Source organism: Rattus rattus, chromosome 6, assembly GCF_011064425.1.
Source record: "Rattus rattus isolate New Zealand chromosome 6, Rrattus_CSIRO_v1, whole genome shotgun sequence".
Classification (NCBI taxonomy): Eukaryota; Metazoa; Chordata; class Mammalia; order Rodentia; family Muridae; genus Rattus; species Rattus rattus.
The window spans coordinates 17,294,503-17,317,820 of record NC_046159.1 but is presented as its reverse complement, the minus strand read 5'-3'; the positions used below and the strand labels follow the sequence as shown (position 1 = coordinate 17,317,820).

Here is a 23,318-nt window from a genome sequence, read left to right as displayed (position 1 = left end):
AGAACTTGATGTTAGCATTAGAAAAGTAAGCAACTTTAACACAAATCTGCAAAGTTTCTCACCTGTAATTGAATTCAAGGTTAGTCCATATCAGGGTGTTTGGATCACTAAGTGAATTAGTCAGGCCCCACCCTTTCCCAACCCTATGTACCTTCAGATCCAGGTACTTTCCTAAAGGCAAACATTTACCTTTTTCTGTTTTTAAAAATCACTCAAGAACATATTTTAAGACAGAAGATACTCCAAATACTGCCAAGATGAATGAGCAGAGGGTCACTTTCTCAACTGCGAGATTTCATAATTCTTCAGTGCTGCAGAACCAGGAGAGGACTGAGGAGACTCAGAGGCTAGAAAAGCTGGAAACAGAGGTAAGTGATTTTACCATTTAAAAATGTATTTTAAACTTTTAGGAATTTAAAAGTATTCAACTTGCTTTAATCGAAAGAATAATGTTCTATTACATCTGGGCTTGGTTATGCACACGGGTGAGTGGGAAGCAGAGAGTATTAGTTGGAGGGTAATCATGTACAAAAATTGCTGAAAGCTAAGTTTAAAAAATAAGGCAAACAAGTTTAAGAAAAAAAAACAGAAAGAAAAATATAACCCTATTTCTACTGCTTAGATATTTTTGGTAAGGGAATAAATCAGATGGAATTATTTGAACACTGGAACTTTGTAAAAGAAATTCTTGGTATTGAAGAAGTGAGGTTTTTTATTATTTAGTTTAGTGAAAATTTATTATTTTTTTAATATTTGTTTATTGGATTTTTTCATTTATTTACATTTCATATGTCATCTCCTTTCCTGGTATCCTGACCATAAACCCCTTTTCTTGCCCCATCCCCCTTCTTCCATGAGGTGTTCCTTCACCCATCAAACCACCCCTTCCCACCTCCCTGCCCTGACATTCCCCTACACTGTGGGGTTGGTCCAGCCTTGTCAGGACCAAGGGCTTCTCCTCGCCTTGGCATCCAACAAAGCCATCCTCAGTCACATATGCAGCTGGAGCCATGGGTCTGTGCATGTGTAGATTTTGAATGGTGGTTTAGTTCCTGGGAACACTGGTTGGTTGGTATTTTTGTTCTTATGGGGTTGCAAACCTCTTCAGTTCCTTTAATCCTTTTTCTAACTACTCCAATGGGGATCTTGTTCTCAGTTCAATAGTTGTGAGCATCCACCTCTGTATTTTTCATGCTCTGGAAAAGCCACTCAGCAGGTAAGTATAGCAGGCTAAACCTTTAAAACTAACAGAAAAGTTAGTGCCTAAATAATATGAAGTGTTCTAGAGAAATGAACTGCTAAGGAAATGAAGCTTTTGTTTTCATTTGTTAGGAGTGAAATATTTCACTCTTGAAAAATGTGTTTTAATTGCCATAAATACCCAAACTTCCAATGCAACTAGGCAACAACAGATGTCCATCAAAAGAATTAGTGTCCTACTGAGAATAAAGGTACAGATGAAGGTAGAGCAGATGAGAGGATTAGTGTGTGTGGGAATGAGTAAACTCCAATGTTATTTCCTAAAAATACCAAAGAATAATTTTGTTTATTAATGAAGCCAAGGAAATCTTACTTTTTATTCTCTTTGTAGTTACTCTGTACACACTGCACTTGAGGTGCTCCAAGCCGAGATTTTTTTCTTTTTCTTTTCTTATCTTTTTTTCTGATATAGTGGTATTCAGAGGCATGAGTTTCAGATTTCAATCACCTTAGCTACACCAAAATGTTTAGTATTATACTGAGGAATTTTGAACTTACAGGGCAATAGAGATTGTTGACTTATATGACCTTTCAAGGATGGGATTGTATACAGATCAAATCCAGAGCAACTCAGGTTCTCTATCAGTTCTCAAGAACATTCATCCCTCTTTCCTTCCTCTTCATCTTCATTTATGCTCTCTGGCTGGTTGACTGCATGCTCCAACTTGGTATCTTGTACATGGATTATAATTGTGCCTCCAGTGTCTTCTGTAGAATGTACTACAGTTCCTATGGGACTGTGTGAAGGGACATGCCTGTCATCTACCTCCTTCTAGGCTTAGTCGGGTGGATTCACAATACAATGCCATGGCCTTCTTCAAAATTTTATGAGGCTTTATGCTTGTAGTATTCCTAGAGCAGGTACATTTTAGATAGAAATGTACAGTTTTGAGAGCACATTTTCAGTCAGTTCATATCATAGACTTTTGTAAAAAATTTTCTGGGTTTCCATGATACACAGACTGTAATTTGTACTGAGATGTATTCTTTTCATGGGGATTTTCTTGTGTATTTTGCTTTTTTATGATTGTTCAATCTGCTGGCAGATCACTGTGACAGCTCTTGGAATCCTGTGTTCCTTTCGGCTAGTATTGGTTGCAGTGATGGTGACAAACAGTGAGTATTTGAGATACATCGTCTTTGATCTTCTGCATAAAACATAGTTTTAGTCATGAACTGCTATGCAGTTAAACACTTTCCATTTTTCTGCCCATAATCAGGGGATGAGCCAGAATCTCTGTACATTAATTTTTTTTATCCTGACATGCTGCAGTCCCCTTATATACCTAAGTTATGAGCTCTGGGGCTGTTGCAAACTCCCCTTTCTGTCTCAATTTTGGCCATGTTCCTTCTTACTATTTGGTGATCTTACTACTTGGATCTTACTACTTGGATCTCAGGTGACTGTGAATCTTACATAAACATTTTTCGAGAAACAGCTCTGTAAAGAATAACAATGATCTTCTTTTCCTTTTTCTTCAATGTATATTGAGATTATGGTTAAGTAAAGAGACTTCATCTGCACAGCTATATTAAAAGTTAAACTTTATGGGATTCCTTCACAATTAAAAGGAAATCACTTTCAGTATGTGTTTTAATATTATTATACATGTGGATATGTAGCTTTCCATAAGCTCCCATAAGAATTTCATCATTTCCTAACCATTTTTATGTCAAAATTTTATGGTGTGTTAAGGTATTTATTTGTAAATTTGTGCTGTAAAAATGAAGTAATTGGACATTACTTCCACAACAATTTTATACAGCCGTATTTATTTTAAAATTAACTGTCCCCAAGGAAAACTTGATGTATATATTTCTATAGTGAGTTAATTGAAGTGCCAATTTACAGATGGAAAAGTACCAATAAAATTAATGATATGTGTTAGCTGTCAACATGAATCTTTTCTTCTAATCTTAAATTTTAATATGTAACCCTTATGACCATTTTTGATGTTTTATATGTTACTAATTTTAGTTTTTCAGTACAGTCAAGAAAAACATGAACTTCAGGAAACTCTATCCAACCTCCACCATAACTACAGCACCATGCAAAATGACATCAACTTAAAGGAAGAAATGCTGAGAGATATGTCTACAGAGTATAGTGCTGTTAATCATTTTCTGGACTTCCTCAACAGAGAACAGAACAGATGGTACAACAAAACCAAGACTGTTTTAGATTCTTTGCAGCACTCAGGTACTGAGCATGGAAGGACCACAAGTGTGCAGAACTGCATTACTCTATTATTTCTTATTTGGAAGATTTGAAGTACAACAAGCAACTTAAAATGGTGGTGGTCTCTGGGTTAATTGCTTTGGGGTTCCTTATTAGGGCCTGGAAACCCAGAAAACCCTGTTTGGATTAGGAGAATATTATAGTTTCTAGAGGGGAGTGTCTGTTTAGCACTCCTACTGATACTAGGGGATGGAATTAGACATTAGTACATCTGAGAATTTTGATTGTTTTAGTCTATGGGAAAATCTGAGTCTCTGACTTCATTCCTGACAGAACATGAAACTTTTTAATAAGAGCATAATATAAAATATTTATGCTAAAAATGTACTTAGAGCATTTACATGAATGTAGTTATAAAAATAACCGTGTGTGTGTGTGTGTGTATGTGTGTGTGTGTGTGTGTGTGTGTGTTTGTGTTTTCCATCTGAATTGTTTTGAGAGAGTTGACCAATAGTAGGTTGTGATGATTCTCATTATGCGAGGACTGATTTTTTTTAAATCTGCTACAGTATAAAATATGGGTCAGGGGAAAAATGATCCAAAATATGTAATTGAAATATTTCAGACCTATGAAATAGGTTTTGGGTCAATATTTTAATATAACTTCATTATCTGTAAATGGTAGCAAACTGATGTATTAGTCCCTATAGTTTTGAGATTGAGAAAGGAGGATTATAATTGTAAGGACAATGTAGACAGTCCAGTAAATTCTAGGCCAGTCTGACCTGCACAATGATATCTTGTCACAGAAAAATGAAGATGGGAGATAAACTTTAACAGAGCATAGACATTCCCAGCACCTCACTAGTCAAAAAATTCATGTTGGGTGATCCTACTATACAAACTGCACACATCATAATGCATTCATCTTGAAACATTTGGGCTTATGGGCACACCAATGAAGGCCTCGACATAACAATGAGAACAGCATCAGTAGCAAAACCTCCTTCATATGTCTCTTAATTTTCTTAATATAATAGCATTTCACTCAGATCAATGTGTGGAGACTAGTTTGGGCACAATGCTTTACTGAAGAACTAGATTTCAGTCATCAGTTTAACCCCCTTTGAGCAGAAAGTGCTCATTGCCTTCCCTTCTGCCCCTAGTATCTCACAAGTGTCTGCATCAGAGAACTGGGCTGTTTTAGAAATCTAATCTGAAAGCATTCATACAATGTTGTCTTAGGCCTGAAGTGTTTCACTTTGCACACCATCCTTAAAGTCAATGATGCTCATCACATAGGTCAGCATGCTGTTTTTGTGTTTGATTTGAAACAAGATGCCATTCTGTAGCCTAAGATGACTTGGAACTTACTGAATAGCCAAGGCTGGTATGGATGTCAACACTTAGTCTAGGCTGGCATCAAACTGGCAGTGCTCCTCTTGTTTCTCTCTTTGGAGTGCTCTGATTACAGGCATAAGTCATCATGCCAGGCTGATTCATTTCACTTTAAAGAATAAATATTATTCTTTTGTGTATTTTTGCTACATTTTCTCTAGTGATTCATCTATGATTGACACAAGAAATGTTTCTATAGCTCTATGTTATTAACAATAGATCCTGGATGTGCAGGGGTCTCTGGTCATCATACAATCTCAATTTTTGAGCCATGTGAAAGTTTACCTTTTTTTTACACAGGTTGAATAAATGCAATGTTCTGATAACAGAATACCAGAGAATAATAAGTTTAACCATTTACCTTCTCTGTTGTAGGTAGAGGTGTTGAAATGCACTGGTTCTGTTATGGTATAAAATGTTATTATTTCATCATGGACAGAAAAACATGGAGTGGATGTACCCAGACCTGTCAGAATTACAGTTTGCCCCTTCTGACGATAGATGATGAGGATGAACTGGTGAGATACTGAATCCAGGTTTTTTGTTTTGTTTTGTTCTGTGTTTTTACTATTTGTATATGGTTTTCCTGTAATGTGAACAGAACTGTAGACCATAGTACTTCTAAAGGGAGACTTGTTTTTATAGAGACACTTCTGTCTTTCTGTCTCCTCCCTTTCTCAGGAATCTACAAGAGAATACCTCAGAAACAATATATTTCCCAGATGAAGTTTGATCCTTTGGTAAAACATATCCTGTGGCAGCCCGTTGTTTATTAAATCCCTTCTGCCTAGAGTTTGCTCTTTGGAATTAGGAGTGTGGCTGCCTGAAATGAGTAATCAGATGACAACAGGGAAAATGGTTGAACGCTGGGCCTTGATGCCTAATGAGATAATATGAGAAATGTAGAATTAAATGGTTTGAACAGTTAGTCCCATTGCGTTTTTCGTGGAAAATCTCCTTAATCATTACTATGTAGTATTCGTATGTTCTGTGAAAAAAAATCTATCTTTAGAAATGACAATTAAAAAAAAACAAATTAAAAAATTCTGGCATTTCCTGTTTATGTTGGGCATAGGTTAAGGATAAGCTGGGTCTTGAGGTAGAACTATTACCAGTTTTATCAGAGACCACCTAATTGATTTCCAAATTGCTTGTAAAAGTTTGCACTCCTATTAGAATTGGAGGAGTCTTCCCCTTTCTCCACCTCCTTTCTATCATGTGCCATCAATTTAGTTTTTTATCCTATTAATTCTGATTGTTATAAGATGGCATCTCAGATTTCTTCTGATTTTCATTTCTTGGATGGCTAAGGTCTTTGAAATTTATTTATGTGCTTCTCAGCCATTTGAGAATCCTATGTTGGGAATTTTCTGTTTAGCTGAAGCTTTGAAGGTAAAAAAGAAGAAATTGATACATCAGTTAAACAAAATGCTAAATTAAAACAAATTCTGACGCAAATCACCCAGGATATCTGATAGACCATAAAAAGGCCTAACCTAAGAATAATAGGAATAGAAGAATTTGACAAGTCCCAGCTCTAAGCCCAAAATTATTTTCAGCACAATGATAGAAAAAAAACTTTAGCAAGTTAAAGAAAGATGAGACTATAAACATTTAGAAAAAGCTTTTAGAAAACTAATTGGATTGGGCCAGAAAAGGAAATCCTCCCACCACATAATAATCAAAAGACAAAATCTACAGAGCATAGAAAAAATATACAAAGCAGCAAGAAAAAAATGGCAGGTAACATATGAAGGGAGAACTATCGAAATTACACCCAAATTCGTAGCAGCGACTCAAAAGCTAAAAGGGCCTGAGCAGAAATCTTGTTACCTCTGACAAACCAGAGATGACAACATAGACTACTATACCCAGTAAAACTTGCAATCACTTTAGATGGAGAAAAGAAGATATCACAAAACAAATCCAATTTCAAGCAATATCTATTCATAATTCCAGACTTACACAAAATACTTGAAGGAAAAATCCAACCTAAAGGGGTAACTAGGTAACTACATCCAGGTAAACACAAAACATAAGTAAATCCTTACAAGCAAAAAGCATGTAAGCACACAAGTCACACACACACACACACACACACACACACACACACACACACCACCACCACCACCACCACCACCACCAATATTATTAAATTTAAACCCACTCATATTTTAAAATATAATTACTCTATTAGACATACCACTCAGGTATCTCATGTAAGATACACCAAATACTAGCAAATATCTCCCCATCTACTTCTCAGTTCTGTCACTTCTGGATTTTACCTAGGGAAAGTTCCTGCTCTGGAGTATGGAGCTTCATGCACAGAATTTCATAGAGCAATTTTTGTCTTTATAAATTTTCTTTGAAAATAGGGCAGTACTTCCCATAGAAGCACTTCCTATATGCTTATGAAGTATTCCAGTATGAAGTGCACATTTGAACAATTTCATAGAGCATCAGAAACTGTTTAATGATCTGTTTGCTTTTATGGGTCTTAAGCAAGAAGATTGTTAATTCAAGGACTGGCTTTGTACATAGTAAGCCTCGGTCTAACAAGCACTGTCACAAATTGTGTCATGAACCCAATATCTCAGGACACCTGAAGTTTTTATTGTCAATAACTCATTGAACTGACATAGTTTTGATTTAAATGTGATACTAGTTGGAATTTCTTTAGAAAGTTTACATGGAGAGATTGAGAGGTGGGACATGAAAGCAGAGAATGACACAGGAATGCTGGGTACTTTTGCTGCATGTTCTCTCATTCAACAGAAAGAAATTTCATCATACGGTGTGTTATTTCCTTTACAGATGTTCCTTCATCTCCTGGTTACTCCAGACAGTTACTGGATTGGATTGTCTTATGATAATAAAAAGAGTGATTGGACATGGATTGACAACAACCCATCTAAACTGTGAGTTTCTGAACCCTTCAGACTGTAACACTGGTGTAGGGATTGGGAGAATTGTGTGCAAAGCCTTTTCTCTCATTTTACATGACTTTCCTCATTTTCTATGCACTGCACGCGTAAGGAGAAGTTACATAAGGCCGTGTCTGTGCACTTCTTTCAGAGGGAAGATGTATGTTTGAGAAACTGACCAAAAGTGACTTAATACTGCATACACCTCAGGTCTGTTTGTTTTAAGTTGTGAAGGGCACTAGAAAGTCAAAAATCTTGAGAGAGTGTGAAGTGACTGAATAATCATGACAGATACAATGAGTCTCTGAGACATTCTTGTGACATTTTTTGTTATCATTAGCTTACATAATTATTGGTTACTTAAAAATATAAGAACATGTTTATGAATACATACATATGTATGCCTACTTTCTATCAATGTGTTGTGTAGACTCTAAGTTTTATATTTATTTATAATCTAGTAGAAAATTCTTCACTGATTATCTTTATTAATAATATTCATTTTCTTGATAAATTTCGTTTATCTCATTATATAAAATAAATTATGATCATGTCATCCCCACTCCACACAAAAGCATCTGTCACCCAAAAAAAGTGATTTCCTAAGATATAAAAAGTTTTGCCAGAGGGTTGGGGATTTGGCTCAGTGGTAGAGCGCTTGCCTAGCAACCGCAAGGCCCTGGGTTCGGTCCCCAGCTCCGAAAAAAAGAAAAAAAAAAGAAATACTAAAAAGTTTTGCCAGTATTTGCCATACCTCTTGTCCACAGCCTGCATATTAGAGAGCTCTTTCCCATCTCTGATTCTTACATTCTTGTTCTCTCCTCTTCCATGCTGTTCCCCAAGTCTAGGTGGTGATATGGAGGGGAAGAAGTTGATGTAGGTGTCTCCTTTATGGCTGAGCACAAAATGCTTCTCCTAAGCATTTGACCAATTTCTGCCTCTCTGCACTGACTTCTACCCACTGTAAAAGAAGCTTCTCTGATGGAGGTTGAGAGAAACTCAGGTTTAGGTCATTACTATAAATGATAAGAATACTATTTAATTCCTGAACAATTAGCAGAATGATAGTAGCAAGTTCTCACCTAGGGCTAGAGACCTCCCCAATTCTGGATTTTGATTTCCATATCAAGCATGTTTTTCCTGGGGTTAAGGCCACAGTTCCACTAAGAAGGTATCTCTATTACAATTGTAATGCTAGGCATATCTGTGTGCTTTGTATCAGTCAGCATTGCAGGATAGAGTGTCCAGTGCAGGACAGGATTATTCATAAATTTTCTCCCCTGTAACCTGCAAAGCACCTGCTAACACTTAGAAAGCCAGCACAGAAAAAGATATTTCCATATTTGTTTGATGTTAATGTCTCTGTCTTGATGGGAAAGTGTGGAATATCCTCAGCAATAGGGCCTTACTTTATACTTATAATGGATTACTAAGGACAGTAGCAATATCTTGTGCTATGTGGGAGACAGCTTTTGTCTCCCTGACCAGTAATTCCTCTGGAGTAATCCTATGCCTTGCACTTTGGTTTTCTTATAAAAATACATATCTTCTAAATTGTAACTCTTCTTTAACATTAAATTTCAATCAATTAATTTATTTTTTATTCTTTAAATGTTTTTTTTTTACAGTCCAATCTTTAGCCCCCTCTTGGTTCACCTTCTGGTCTTCATTCCAAACCTCTTGCTCAGTCTCCAGTAGGATGCCCCCACCTCCACCACCACCCCCCCACCAGTCCTCTGCCCTGCCTAGGGCCTCCTAACTCTCCAGGGTTAAGTGTATCTTATCTCACTGAGGTCACACCAGGCAGTCTTCTGCTGTATGTGTGGAAGGGACCTCATGAAAGCTGATGTATGTTGCCTAGTTGGTGGCTCAATGTCAGAGAACTCAGGGGTCCAAGTTAGATGAGACTTCTGGTCTTTCTATGGGATAACCTTCCTCAGCTTCTTCTAGTTTTCCCTAATTCAATTACAGGGGCTTCCGTCTTCTGTCTATTGGTTGGGTATAAGTATCTGCATTTGACTCTTTTAGATCCTTGTTAAATTTTTATTTTTCAATTAGATGATTTCATAGAATACATTTTGATCAGGTTCTGTCTCCACTAAATACTCCTTATTCCTTCTGAAATTCCCACCCAGTCATCTTCATGCTACTTATTTCTCCAAAACAACAACAAAAACCCAAAATGTAACATAAAATCAAGCAAGCAAGCAAACAAAAACCCAATAAGAAAAAAATTGTCCCCAAATAAACACTGAAACACACCACATACAAAAGCAAACCAAACACAACAAAAACTCCAAACCATCAAGAAAACCTGGAGAGTATTTGTTTTGGTCAACTATAAACTTACTAACTCCTGGGTTTCATGTGGCCTTCTATACATCCTTGGTTTTGGTTGATCCATCTTTTTTTTCTCTCCTGTCTTTTGTTTCATCATCCCTTGTCCTTGAATCCTCAGAATAGCCCTTCTGCCTTCCTACCATATTTTAGCATTTTTGTTGATTGTTTATTATTTTAGAAATATGAATTTTAAGAAATCACCTCATAATTCTGTTTTTCCTTTAATAACTTTTCTAGGTAATTGTAGTTTAAGTCGCGTTTTATATAGTTTAAAAATAAATTTACTTTTTATTATTTCATTTTATTTTGAGTTAGAGATTCATCAAACCCAGGCTGACCTTCGACTCCTGATTGTCATGCCTCCATTTCTCTGGCATTGGGACTATAGTTAGACATGTCTACCTTATAATTCAAATGATGCCCAACATACTTATATTACCTGTGCTAGTTGGTAATCCTATTGTCTGTACTTTTGTGTGTTTAATTAATTATTCCTGTTGTCTTTTGTTCACGATGCCATTTTCTTTGTGGCATTCACTGAGGTTGTTCTTCAGCTGCTACAGAAAGCATCTGAGACATCTTACTCACAGTGGTAACTTTATCAGGAATATTTCTTTCAGTGACTTGAAACATGGCCTTTCAGTTTCTGGTTCAATTATATTGTAAATGTGGTGCTTTCAGTGTGAACAGCTAGGTTCCAAACCATCCAGAAAAATTCTTCCTCTCTTTCTTGAAGGACACAGTTAAGCAGGCTGTCACTGAATTAGACAGAGGACATACAGTCTTCTAAGATTTATTAATAAGTTCTAATCACAGAGATTATTAGTACTGTTACTAATGTTTTTCTACATACATCATCATTTCAAACAAACTAGCCTTAATAGTCATAGCTCTTTCTCCCAAGCACCTGGATTACTTGTATTGGCCTCTGAGACTGACCACAGAGTTAATAAATTTGTTTACAGCCTGTAGAAGCATTCACAGTCAGAGAGGAGCAAGTGGTAACCATTGGAATGAGGTGCCAGAAGAAGAGAAGATGCCTGTATCCAAGTTAAGAGAACTTTGTGGACCTTGTCTATGCTACAGAACTATTGCCTGATGATGGTGTTGTTACTAGGGCCAGACCTGAGATTTGAGTAAGGGAGTCCAGTTGTCAGAGCTTTCCTGTGGCCACCACAAACATTTTCTCCAGTGAGAAGGTACAGAAACTGGCTCATCTTTTAAAATGTCATCTTCTAATCAACTCAGTGAGAAACGTGCTCCTAACTTGTGTTTCTGCACAGGTCTAGGTTACTATGAAAGTAACCATAAGAGTTTATGATACAGCATATGTACTTTATGTCTATCTGTGTTTAGTTAGTATCTGTTGGTGACTTTTCTTCTTTTGTCATGTTCAATACATATTCTTTATTGATTGTACCCAAATGGAATCTTATGCCTGGCTAACTAACACATATACTTATTACTACTGTATCTTACCTCTGCTCCCTGTTATTCATGCCACCTTGGCTTCATTTATCTTCACACTGTGTTCCTAAAGTAAATCTAAATACTGTTTCTTCCTGGTTTACATCCAGGGTTAAAGAAAGGTGATCATTATTTAAAGTTTTATCCCTTTGCTTTTTGGATATTATTCTCTGTATGGTATTCTTTGACATAACATTCTCATTAGGCTAGCCTGGTTCAAACTCACCGTCTTGACCAAATATGCCTTGAACTCCTGGTCTTCACGGATACAGTATTTAGTATTTAAATGACAGTCATGTCAGGCTTTGCTGATCATTTGAAATGTCAGCTGTGCTGAAGGCTAAGCCTGTTTAGGAGTCTGCTTACTGATTGTTCAGAGTGCATTGATTGAGGTACTAATTATTAGTTAAAATTTAATTAGGACCTGACTTTATAGCCTAGTCTAACCTGGTTATGATCCTCCTAATTCACCCTCCCAGTGCTGATGTCACAGGCCTTCTTCAGCTTTCCCAGTATTACATATTTTAGTCAACATTTTAAAGTATGTTTTCTGAAGAACACAGTCATAGCACTTAATACACCATAATGCAGAGGTTGCAGTTGTATTGCATGCAGAGAGGATGGTCAATCACCATGTTTCATCCAAGTCCCATGAGTTCTGAGAGAGAGAGAGAGAGAGAGAGAGAGAGAGAGAGAGAGAGAGAGAGAGAGAGAGAGAGGAAAGAGGACAAAATCCATAATAGTGGTCACGAAACCTCTTCTGTGACTCTATTCCAAAACTCTTTGGTGTATAAGAGGTGTATAAGACTTTGTCCTGTTTGCCATGTAACATATTTCTTCTATTCATCTGTTGCTTTTGCAAAGAGTATCAGAGGAAATCAACTTTAATATAAAATTATCCCTTAGAAATATGGAAATCTATGTTAACTGGCTAATGAAAAGTTAACAGTGCAGAGTATATTAGGATCTCAGTTTTGTTCAAAAGACCATCATTTTCTTTTTTATTCTTTCATTATTTTTTTACAGTCCAGAATTTATCTTCCATCCCTGTCTACCCTGACACCATCTCCCCACCCTAGTCTCCAAGAGGATGTTCCCCCCATCACATACCCCACCAAACCTCCCTACTCCCTGGAGTTCCAAGTCTTTCAAGGGTTAGGTGCATCTTCTCTGACTGAGTCCAGACTTGGCAGTTCTCTGCTGTATATGTATTGGGGGCCTCATATCAACAGTTGTATTCTGCCTGGTTTGTGGCTCAGTGTATAAGAGATTCCTGGAGTCCAAGTTAGTTAAGACTGCTAGTCTTCCTATGGAGTTGCCCTCCTTCTCAGCTTCTTTCAGCTTTTCCATAATTAAACCACAGGGGTCATCAACTTCTGTCCATTGATTGGATGCAAATATAAACATCTGTCTCTTTCAGATGCTTGTTGGGCCTTTCCATGGGCAGTCATTATAGGCCTCTGTTTGTAAGCAGGCACTAATACTGTCAGGCATTGGGGACTCGCCCTGAGGTGGATCTCAATTTTGCACTGTTATTGAACCTTCTTTTTCTCAAGGTCTTCTCCTTTTTTTCCAGTAGTTCTTTCAGACAGTACATGGCCAGAAATTTTGACTGTGGAATAGCAACCCCATCCCTCACTTGATGCCCTGTCTTTCTGCTGGAGGTGGGCTGTACAAGTTCCCTCTCCCCACTGTAGGGCATTTCATCTAGTCCTGAATGTCTCTCACCTCCCAAGTCTCTGGTATATTCTAGAGGGTCTCCTCCCCCAACATCTATCTCCGAAGGTAGCCTATTTCCATTCTTCCTGCTGGCCCTCAAGGCTTCAGTCCATTCCCCTACACACACAGTACCTGATCATGTTACCCCTTTCCCCTTCCTGGCCCTTCCAACCCAGCACCCTTCCCCATAGTGATTATTTTCTTTTTCATCGCATGTGCGATTGAGGTATCCTCATTTGGGCCTTTAGGCTTGTTAACCTTCTTGAATTCTTTGGATTGTATCCTGGGTATTCTATACATTTTTGGCTAATATCCACTTATTTGTGAGTACATACGATCATGTCCTTTTCAGTCTGAGCTAACTGTATCACCTTTTTTATGCGTTTAGAGAAAAGTAAATTTCTTTACTTATACACTTATAATTAAGTGCATAATCAGTATGTTTTTTAAAAAAAAACATTGTTTTAAATACCTTCACATAAATATATATAACCTTCAAATTTAAATAACTGCCCCCTATATATTTTATAGTGATTTCACAGTAACAATATCACTATGTAAAATGGAGGCAGTACATTTTTTGGTTTCACAGATATAAACAATGTTGACTGTGGTAAATTCTACTCCTGTGTTTGTAAAAACAGAATATATACACTTCATGACTCAAGGTGATGAGTGAAGGAAATATAAAAGTAGACTATTTTGTCATCCTTGTTGGTTTCCTGTGATGGTTTGTGATTACTTAGTGACTGAATGATTTAACCACAGGACTCAGGCCACTGTGGAAATAAGGTAATGAGCTGGGAAGGAAAGAAATGCTCTTTGAAAATCTGTCTTAACACTGCAAAAGCCTTTTTTTTTTCCTGCGTGGTACTCAGAGCACCTATGTTTATAGAATGGATGTCTTTTGCCCAAACCCTGAGGAATTACTCTGTCCTTCCCAAATAACACAGAAGCAAATACATAATCCTGATGAATAGCACACACTTCATCATCACCAGGCTTTCAATATTCTAGTGCTCTGGCAGCACAATTAAGAACTGGGATTTAGTTGTGGGTTTCTATTTGTTTGTTGGTTGGTTAGTATCTGTTATTTTTTGTACATAGAAGAATTTATACTTTTAGAGTGTATTTATTCTCTGTAAACTACATGTTTAGAATTGAAGAGTATTTGCCTGACTAGTTCAATAAAATCATACAAACTCCAAAATCTACCTATGTCCTCATTCACTCTATCTCTCTCGGATACATTTGATTAAAATTGATATCTCACAGAAATAGTAATATTAACTGCATCCAGCTGCATGTGATAGCTCAACACTTACAATCTTATATTTTCCTGAGTTCAGTGGGAGCTTATTCTTCACAGTATGTTTGAAGTCACTGTACACTACACAGTGAGACTACTTTTCTAATAAAGCCTAATAATAATGATAATTATATTACTTAGCTCTCTATCAGTACTTTCAAAAGAGAAGCAATTTCTTTTATAGATTCACTCAGAACCTCAAAAATTCAGTATAGACCTAGAAATATGTTTAGCCCATATTCATAACTGTGAGTTTCCTGGATAATGTCACTGTCGATAATTCTTCATATTCAGGATCATGCAGTGCTTTCACATGTAACATCCTTTAATTCTGAAACAGCTTGGCTCACTGTTTGAAAATTACATTTAAAAATTCAAGACTGGAACTTGGAGTTTGCATGTAAATGTAACCACTGTAAGTTGTTGGTTGATGTCAAGGAGGTACCTGATTGGACAGTAGAGATTGGGGTGGGGACAATGTTTTTGTAATACAGGAGAAAGGAGCAAGGAGGGCAATCAAGATGGAGTTTATGGAGGAGGTTGGTTCAGATTTAGGTGAACTAGATCAATTTTATTTGTTTAGGTAGGCAGTTCATATCATTATCAATTGGCAGTGAAATAATTGTGTGCAAGAATTGTGGATTGAGAATTTAACATGAAAATCTAATTGCTAAATTACAAGTATCTGGAACTTCCTTTTTACTGGGCTAAAGAGGACAGTGTGTGAAAGAAATGGCTGAGAGGCACTTGGAGTGTGTGTACCAGGTTCTGTTTCTCACACAGTGTGAGAACATACATGGTCCCACAGAATGAGATGTGTGTGTGTGTGTGTGTGTGTGTGTGTGTGTGTGTGTGTGTGTGTGTGTGTGTGTGGTGTGGTAAGTACCACCTATTGGACCTTGATGGAGAGGGTGACTAAAAGGGAGACAGCTGAGAGTGGGCATGGCAGGGTAGACAGCCAGAGCCAGCAGATCCAGCTTATGGGGACTGATAGAAATGTTCCTTTTTAATTTTTAGCACAACAGTAAGTCATGGGAAATTCGAGTTTTAACAAATATGTACATTTTTTCAATCATCATTCTGCAAATTAATTTTATATCAACTCAACAGAAGTTACCTGAGAAAAAGGGATCTCAATTGGGAATGTGCCTTAATAAGATATAGCTGTAAAATCTGTAGGGCATTTTATTATTTAATACCTGTACTGGACCTCCTTAAATGGCCTCTATATTTCTATATTTGACCTTCTGGAAAGATATTCATGGTCCATGCTGCTTATTGAGGCCACTCTGGTATCCCTGATTTGTTGCTTCAAGTAATTTGAAAGGCCATATATCATGTGGATATTCCTGGTCATATAGTAATCTGGAGTTGTATTAATGTCTTGGCCTGAATTGCCATTGAAGGGCCCAGGGTTATCAATAAATTGTGTTGACTTGAGAGAACGTTTGGATGATCTTAGTCTGTAATATGTCCAGAAATCATGTGAAAGTTCCTATCAACCTTTTGCTATTGATAAATGGCAAAGGAACCATTTTTGACATGGTATAGATGACTGCAATACCAGAATTCAGAGAGAGGGACATAGAAGGTATCTGTGGCAATCACTAACACCTGTTCAAAGTAATAATCTAGACAGAGAGCAACCAAGAGAACCTAAAAATGTGATATGGATTCTTTAGTGAAGCTCTCCACAATGGATGGCTTCTGACAGGGCTGCAGTTGGGGAAGGATTCATTTATCTATAATGGGCTGGCTACAGAGGGGTTGGCAATTCTCTAATGACTATGTGGACAACACATATTGGTCTTCTTTAGATCGTTGTTTGCATTTTGTTTGTTTATTTGAGTTTGTCCTTTCCACCACCTTTCTTCTCTTTTGGGGGCATAGTCACAAGAATGGGTACATACCTAGGAGGAGTGGGAAGTAGGTGTGCTGTTTATTTGACAACATTACCAAATAAAGAACAAAAATATGTAAAAAGAACTAGGATATAGTTGTGGATTTTTGTTCCTTACTTATTACTTGTTTCTATTTGGTTGACTAGTATTTGTTACTTTTTTGCAAAGGAAGAATAAAGTCTAGAATGCATTTATTTGTTTTAAAAAATTTTTAGAGTTTATTAATATTTGTGGGACTAGTTCAAGAAAGTTAAATGTTCTTCCATAATCTATACATATCTTGATTCACTGTCTATCTCTCTTTGATTATTTGATGATAAGTTGAAACCCCATAGACCTGATGATATTCATCAAGGCCAGCTGCATATGATAGCTCCATCACATGGTTGAGGTCATTCTGTGCAATAGAGTGATATTTTGTCTCATGGCACCTAATATTAATAATAATGATAATGTGTTAATACTATGTTGTCAGTAAATATTTTGTTGTGTCAAGCAATTTTTTTCTGTCATCACCTTAAAATGTAAAGCTCAAAATCTTCCTTATGGATCTAGCAATATGTTTTAGTCCATAACTCATATTTACAATTCTCAGTTTTCTGCCACTGTTGATCATGTTAGGATAATACAGTGCATTCCCTGTACGGTCCTTTAATTCTGAAATGATTCAGTCCATTGTTTGTTTTGTTTATTCACCTGACACATTTTTTAAAGTCAAATCTTATAATCAGAGTCTGCAAGTATAACATGTAACACTGTACATTATGAGATAAATGGATTTTAACAAATACACACACCTTTTCAAGCCCCATAGTACAAACTAGTTTTGTGTCAACCGAGAGAAGGGACAGTCATCTGAGTGGAGGAAATCTTAATTGAGAAAGTGTCTCAATAACACAGCTGTAAGCAAAATTATAGAGCATTTTCTTAATTAGTTCCTGATGAGGGAGATCCCACACTATTTTGGGTTTCACCCCTGGGATAGAGGTGTTGGGTATGCTAAGAAAGTACACTGAGCCTGTTTTGGGAATCAAGACAGTAAGCTGTACTTCTTCCTAACATCCAAATCAGATGATGCTTTCCATCTCCTGCCAAGAATGGCTCTTGCCCTGACTTCCTTCAATTATGGATGTTGATGTGCAAGTTTAAGTAAAATAAATTCTGTCCTCTCCAAGTTGCTTTGACCATGGTGCTTTATCAAGCAACAGAAACCATCTAACTAAAACAGAGGAACTTTGTTAAGATTTAAAGTTCTTTTCTGAACCTTGCCCACAGCTGGCCCTAGACAAACAGACATGTGCTTTCTTGGACTATAAATGAGTGTAGCCTAGTACAGAGTGTTAGGTACTATGTACAGATTTTTGTTTTTTCAACATTTCTCTGACTCTTTTACAGTTGCCATTGTCATTATGTTGTTTTGGCTAATTCAAGCTTTTTATTAGATCAGTGTTTCACTGTCCTACTTACAAAGCCCATTTACATTGTACAGTTATTTCACAATATTTCTCAATTCGCATGTGAACATACTTTTTCCAAATTTTGACATTTATTATCTTTTGTCATTTATAAAAGTTGTCATGACAATTCATGTGCATGTCATTGTATGAACATATATTTTATTTATATTTAATAATTATCTTTTGTGAACTGCTCTCTTCCGGGTTCTTTCTTCCATTTGCCTCTATTCCACATTCACACATGATTTCTTGACTGTACCTACTAGAATTTCTTATGGATGTATAATAAGCTTATCATTCTTAAGGTTTTTTGCCTGTTCTGTATATGATCCAGACAACACTTGGTTTAATTTATCTTCTTTGTTCCTTTTTCATACCTAAATATGTTAAGTATGAATATTCTATTTCTCCTCATCTTAAACCCAGAGTTCAAAGACAATAACATATTTCACTATAACTGATTCCTTTGAAGTCTCATTCCCATGTAGAGTGGATTCCATTCTCTCTCTCTCTCTCTCTCTCTCTCTCTCTCTCTCTCTCTCTCTCTCTCTCTCTCTCTCTCGACAGAGTGTCATTGACTCAGTCTAGCCTCAAACTCCTTTTGTATGGAAGGGTGTCAATTCCCAAATCCTGGAACTAGAATTGAGTCCCACATGGCATCAATGAATCTAATATTGAGGATCTCCATTTTGAGTGTGTTATTTAGTCAGATATCTCTATTAGGCAAAAAACTGGCTGAGGTACATTTTTGTCTGAGTAGAACTCTGATTTATTCAGGTTTATACAAGAAGATATTAATTATTAAATAATTACTTTTTGACTTATGCTTATGCTATGTAGCCTAGGCTCTCACAGAACACATGTTCCTTGTATTTCATCCTACATGCTAATTTACTCTGTGTTCTGATTTTATATTTATCTGTTTTGCAACATGTAACTTCTTTATAAAAGGAAGTAATTCATATGCTGTAATACATTCTCTTGCAGATTATCATGTTTCTGTGATGCCCCATTAGCCAAGATATGGGGAAGGAAAAAGGAAAGAAAAGTGCAAAATTTTAGTTATCAACCTTCATCTGTGATTATATTTCAAATTCTCCCTTTCTCCTTACAACACAAGCATATAAGACAATATTTTCTGTGTCACACATATGATTTTACTTTTATCTTAGCACTTTCATTCACATGATATAAGTAAGAGAACAGGTTCAGCATAAAGTAGTATCTTAGAAATATTGTCACTCAGTTTTCCCAGCTGACCCCAAATTGCAGGTGTGAAAAGAGATAAGGATTTTGTTGTTACCATGTCTTTTTAATGAGCTTACACAAAAGATGACATTTTAGTGATTAATTTATGATTAATAGTGTTATATTCTGTTTCATTTGACAAATAGAACTTGTAAAAACATGATTTATTTCAGAGAATGTCCAAAATTAAACAATTGTCCATTTTTTGTTTCCCAGTGCCTTGAACACAAGGAAATACAATGTTAAGGATGGAGGATGTGTATTCTTATCTAAAACAAGACTAGACAATATTAACTGTGATAATTTATTCAGCTGTATTTGTGGGAAGAGACTGGATAAATTCCCTGACTGACAATCCAGTGAATGTTAAAGGTAAAAATGAAATCTGTTATTCATTTGTTTCCTGTAGTAATTCATAACTCTTATAAAATTGTTTTGATATTAGTCTGCAGGGCAAACAGAGAGACAATATGGAAGATTTTGGGAATGTTCTCTGGAATCTTACTTGACAGAGCAGAGGACATCTTCCTTCCCTCTGGAGACAAGACATATCCTCTGCTGCATACCCCAAAGCCTGGAGGAATTTGTCTTATTTGGGTGCATAAACTCCTACAGAAATAAAAAAAGAACCCTAACAAACATTTTGAATATTTCTTTATGTGTAGAATAACTCATCTTAATTGAAAGCACAATTAAGAGCTAGACTTTCTTTCATCCACCCAATTCCCTCCTGGCTAGAACTTCTGGAGCAAGCTGAGCTGCTCTGGAAAGCCTGCTATACCAGGGAGACCTATGTTTTCCACCCATTAGTCTGCCTGCTTTTATCAGATCTGTCACTGCTGAGCAGATCTGCAGATTCTCATCCACAAAGACCTGTAGATTCAGAATCGTACAACACAAGGATACTTATCAGAGGCCTGCCGCACCAGTAAAATTTTCTCTCAGTATATCAGAAGCAATAAAGAGAGATAGAAATAGAAGTAATAAATAAAACATAAATTTAGAGAATCCTGGAGTTGAAAAATCTAGGTTAGAGGACAGGAAAAACAGATACAATCATCACACCCAGAGTACAGGAGATGGATGAGAGAATCTGTGGTGTAGAACTACAAAAAAAATGTTGTTACATCAATCAAAGAAAAAGTTAACTCTAAACATTTCCTTACAGAATACATCCAGGAAATCTGGAATACCATAGAAAGAACTAACTTGAGGATAATATGAATAGAAGGAAGTTGAGTGTCCTAGCTCCGAGTCCTGGAAAATATTTTCAATGAATCATAGAAAAAAATACTAACCTAAAAAGATGTCTGTAAATATACAAATGCCTATAGAATACCAGTTTGATGGGACCAGAAAATATAATCTTCCTTCCATATAAAAACCGTATCCCAAAATCTTCAGAACAAAGAAAGAATATTAAAAGAAGCAAGGGTAAAAGGATCTAGTAACATACAAAGACAGATCTATCAGAATTACAAAGAAATCCTGAACAGAGTCTCTAAAACCCAGGAGGGACTGGACAGATATATTGCAACCTCTACAAATCCACAGAGCCCAACATAGACTATAATACCCATCAAAACTCTCAATCACCATAGACAGAGAAAACAAGTTATGTCTAGAGAAATCCAAATTCAAAGACTATATATCCACAAATCAAGCACTACAGAAAATACTGGAAAAATTTCAACCCAATGAGGATAACTACCCGAAAACACACGAAATAAGCAACTTTGTACCTGCAAAAACAAGAAAAGGACAGAGCAGCACACACACGCACACACACAAACACTAACTCCACTCACTGGCCCTTAATACCTCTCAATTTCAATGGACTCAATTCCCCAATAAAAGATTCAGTCTAAAAGAATGGTTGGAAAAGCATCCATGACTCTTCCACATAAAAGAAACATACCTCAGAAATTAAGATAGACCTTACCTCAGAGTAAATGGATGGCAAAAGTTTTCCAAGGAAATAGAGCCAAGAAACCAGCTGAAGTAGCTATTCTAATATCTAGTAACCACTCACCAAGATTACTCAAAAGGGACATGGAAGGACACTTCATACTCATCAAAGGAAAATTTTACCAAGATAATATCTCAATTCTGAATGAACTGTACTCAAACACAAGAATACCCACACTTGAAAAGTAACATTGCTAAATTTTAAATCCTACATAAAATGTCACACATTAATAGTGGGAGACTGTAACACTCAACTGCCAGTAATTGATAAGTTATCCAGACAAAATGTAAACAGAGAAATAATGAAACTAACATACATTTTGAATGAAGTGAACCTATCAGGAATCGGTAGAATATTTCACACAAACAAAAAAACAAATATGCCTTTTCCTTAGAACCTCATGGATCCAAAATTGACCATTGATCATGTAGTCAGTAAAATAACAAGCCTGAACAGATACAAGAAAATTGAAATAGAGCTTTGTGTCTCAAAATATCACCATGAATTATAGGAGAACTTCAAAAATTGTTGAATTGTGGATCACAATTAAATACCTAATTGGGAAAGTCATGAACAAGACTTCCTAATATTTAATGAAACTGAAACCACAGCATACTTAAAATATGGGACAGAATGAAAACAGTGTTAGAGGAAAGCTCATAGACCTTAATGTCATCATAAAATTAGAAAGTTCTTTTACCAGGAACTTAAAAGTACACCTGAATAATCTATTAAAAAAGAAAGAAAAAGAGGGGTAGAATAAAAGAAATAATCAAAACTGGAACTCAAATCAATCAGTTATAAAGAAAGTAATACAAAGAATCAACAAAACCAAGAGTTGGTTTTTGAGAAAATCAACAAAATCAACAAACCCTTAGACGACATAATTAAAAGACAGAAAGACAGAATCTAAATAAACAAACTCAGAAATAAAAAGAGAGACATAATAAGAGACATTGAAGAAATTCAAAGGATCATTAGGCCTTACTTTAAAAGCATGTGTTCCAATAAATTGCAAAATCTTAAGAAAATAGACATTCTATGAGGATGTGAGATCTTTCCATCTTCTGAGATCTTCAATTTCTTTCTTCAAAGACTTGTGGTTGCTCTCATACAGATCTTTTACTTGGTTAGCTAGAGTCACACTGTCTTTTATGTTGTGACTATTTTGAAGGTTTCATTTCCCTACTTTCTTTCTCAGCCCATTTATCTTTTGAGTGAGGGGATGCTACTGATTTGTTTGATTTATTTATGTCCAGCCTATTTGATGAAGTTGTTTATCATCTGTAGGAATTCTCTGATTAATTTTTTGGCTTGCTTATGTATACTATCATATCATCTGTAAATAGTGATACCTTGGCTTCTTCCTTTCTAATTTGTATCAATTTGACCTCCTTATTAGCTTCATTTCCCTAGCCAAAACTTCAAGTGCTATATTAAATAGATCTGGAGAGAGTGGATAGCATTTTCTTGTCCCTGATTTTAGTGGGATTTCTTCATGTTTCTCTCCTTTTCCTTTCATGTTTGCTACTGGTTTGCTGTATATTGCTTTTACTATGTTTAGGATGGGTGTTGAATCCTGATTTTTCCAAGGCTTTCACCATGAAGGAGTGTTGAATTTTGTCAAATGCTTTCTCAGCATCTAATGAGATGATCATGTGTTTTTTTCCCCTTTGAGTTTGTTTATATAGTGGATTACTTTGATGGATTTCCATATATTGAACCAACCCTGCATCCCTGTGATGAAGCCTACATTATCATGATGGATGATCATTTTGATGTGTTCTTGGATTTGGTTTGTGAGAATTTAATTGAGTATTTTCGTGTCCATATTCATAAGGGAAATTGGTCTGAAGTACCCTTTCTTTGTTGGGTCTTTGTGTGGTTTATGTTTAAGTGTAATTGTGGATTCATAGAAAGAATTTGGTAGTGCTTTGTCTGTTTCTATTTTGTGGAATAGTTTGGACAGTATCGATATGAGGTCATCTATGAAGGTCTGATAGAATTCTGCACTAAACCCATCTGGTCCTAGGCTCTTTGTGCTTGGGAGACTTTTAATAACTGCTTCTATTTCTATAGGAGTTATAGGGTTGTTTAGATCGTTTATCTGTTCCAGATTTACCTTTGTACCTGGGACTTGTCTA

The 23,318-nt window shown here is 36.2% G+C and overlaps 1 protein-coding gene across 4 annotated transcripts; it reads left to right on the top strand.

Moving 5' to 3' along the window:
- Nucleotides 1-257: 257 nt before the first annotated feature.
- On the top strand, nucleotides 258-19,571 carry LOC116904547 (killer cell lectin-like receptor 4). 4 transcript variants are annotated; one of them, XM_032907344.1, is made up of 6 exons: nucleotides 258-361; nucleotides 2,279-2,376; nucleotides 3,239-3,460; nucleotides 5,213-5,355; nucleotides 7,655-7,758; nucleotides 19,422-19,571. In XM_032907344.1, the coding sequence occupies exons 1-6, from the start codon at nucleotides 258-260 to the stop codon at nucleotides 19,555-19,557; spliced, it is 807 nt and encodes a 268-aa protein (XP_032763235.1). In that variant the 3' UTR covers nucleotides 19,558-19,571. The 4 variants fall into 4 exon arrangements, with proteins under 4 accessions (XP_032763235.1, XP_032763232.1, XP_032763234.1 ...); XM_032907341.1 differs by having other exon boundaries at nucleotides 258-368; nucleotides 2,289-2,376; XM_032907343.1 differs by having other exon boundaries at nucleotides 258-368; nucleotides 2,286-2,376.
- Nucleotides 19,572-23,318: the final 3,747 nt, after the last annotated feature.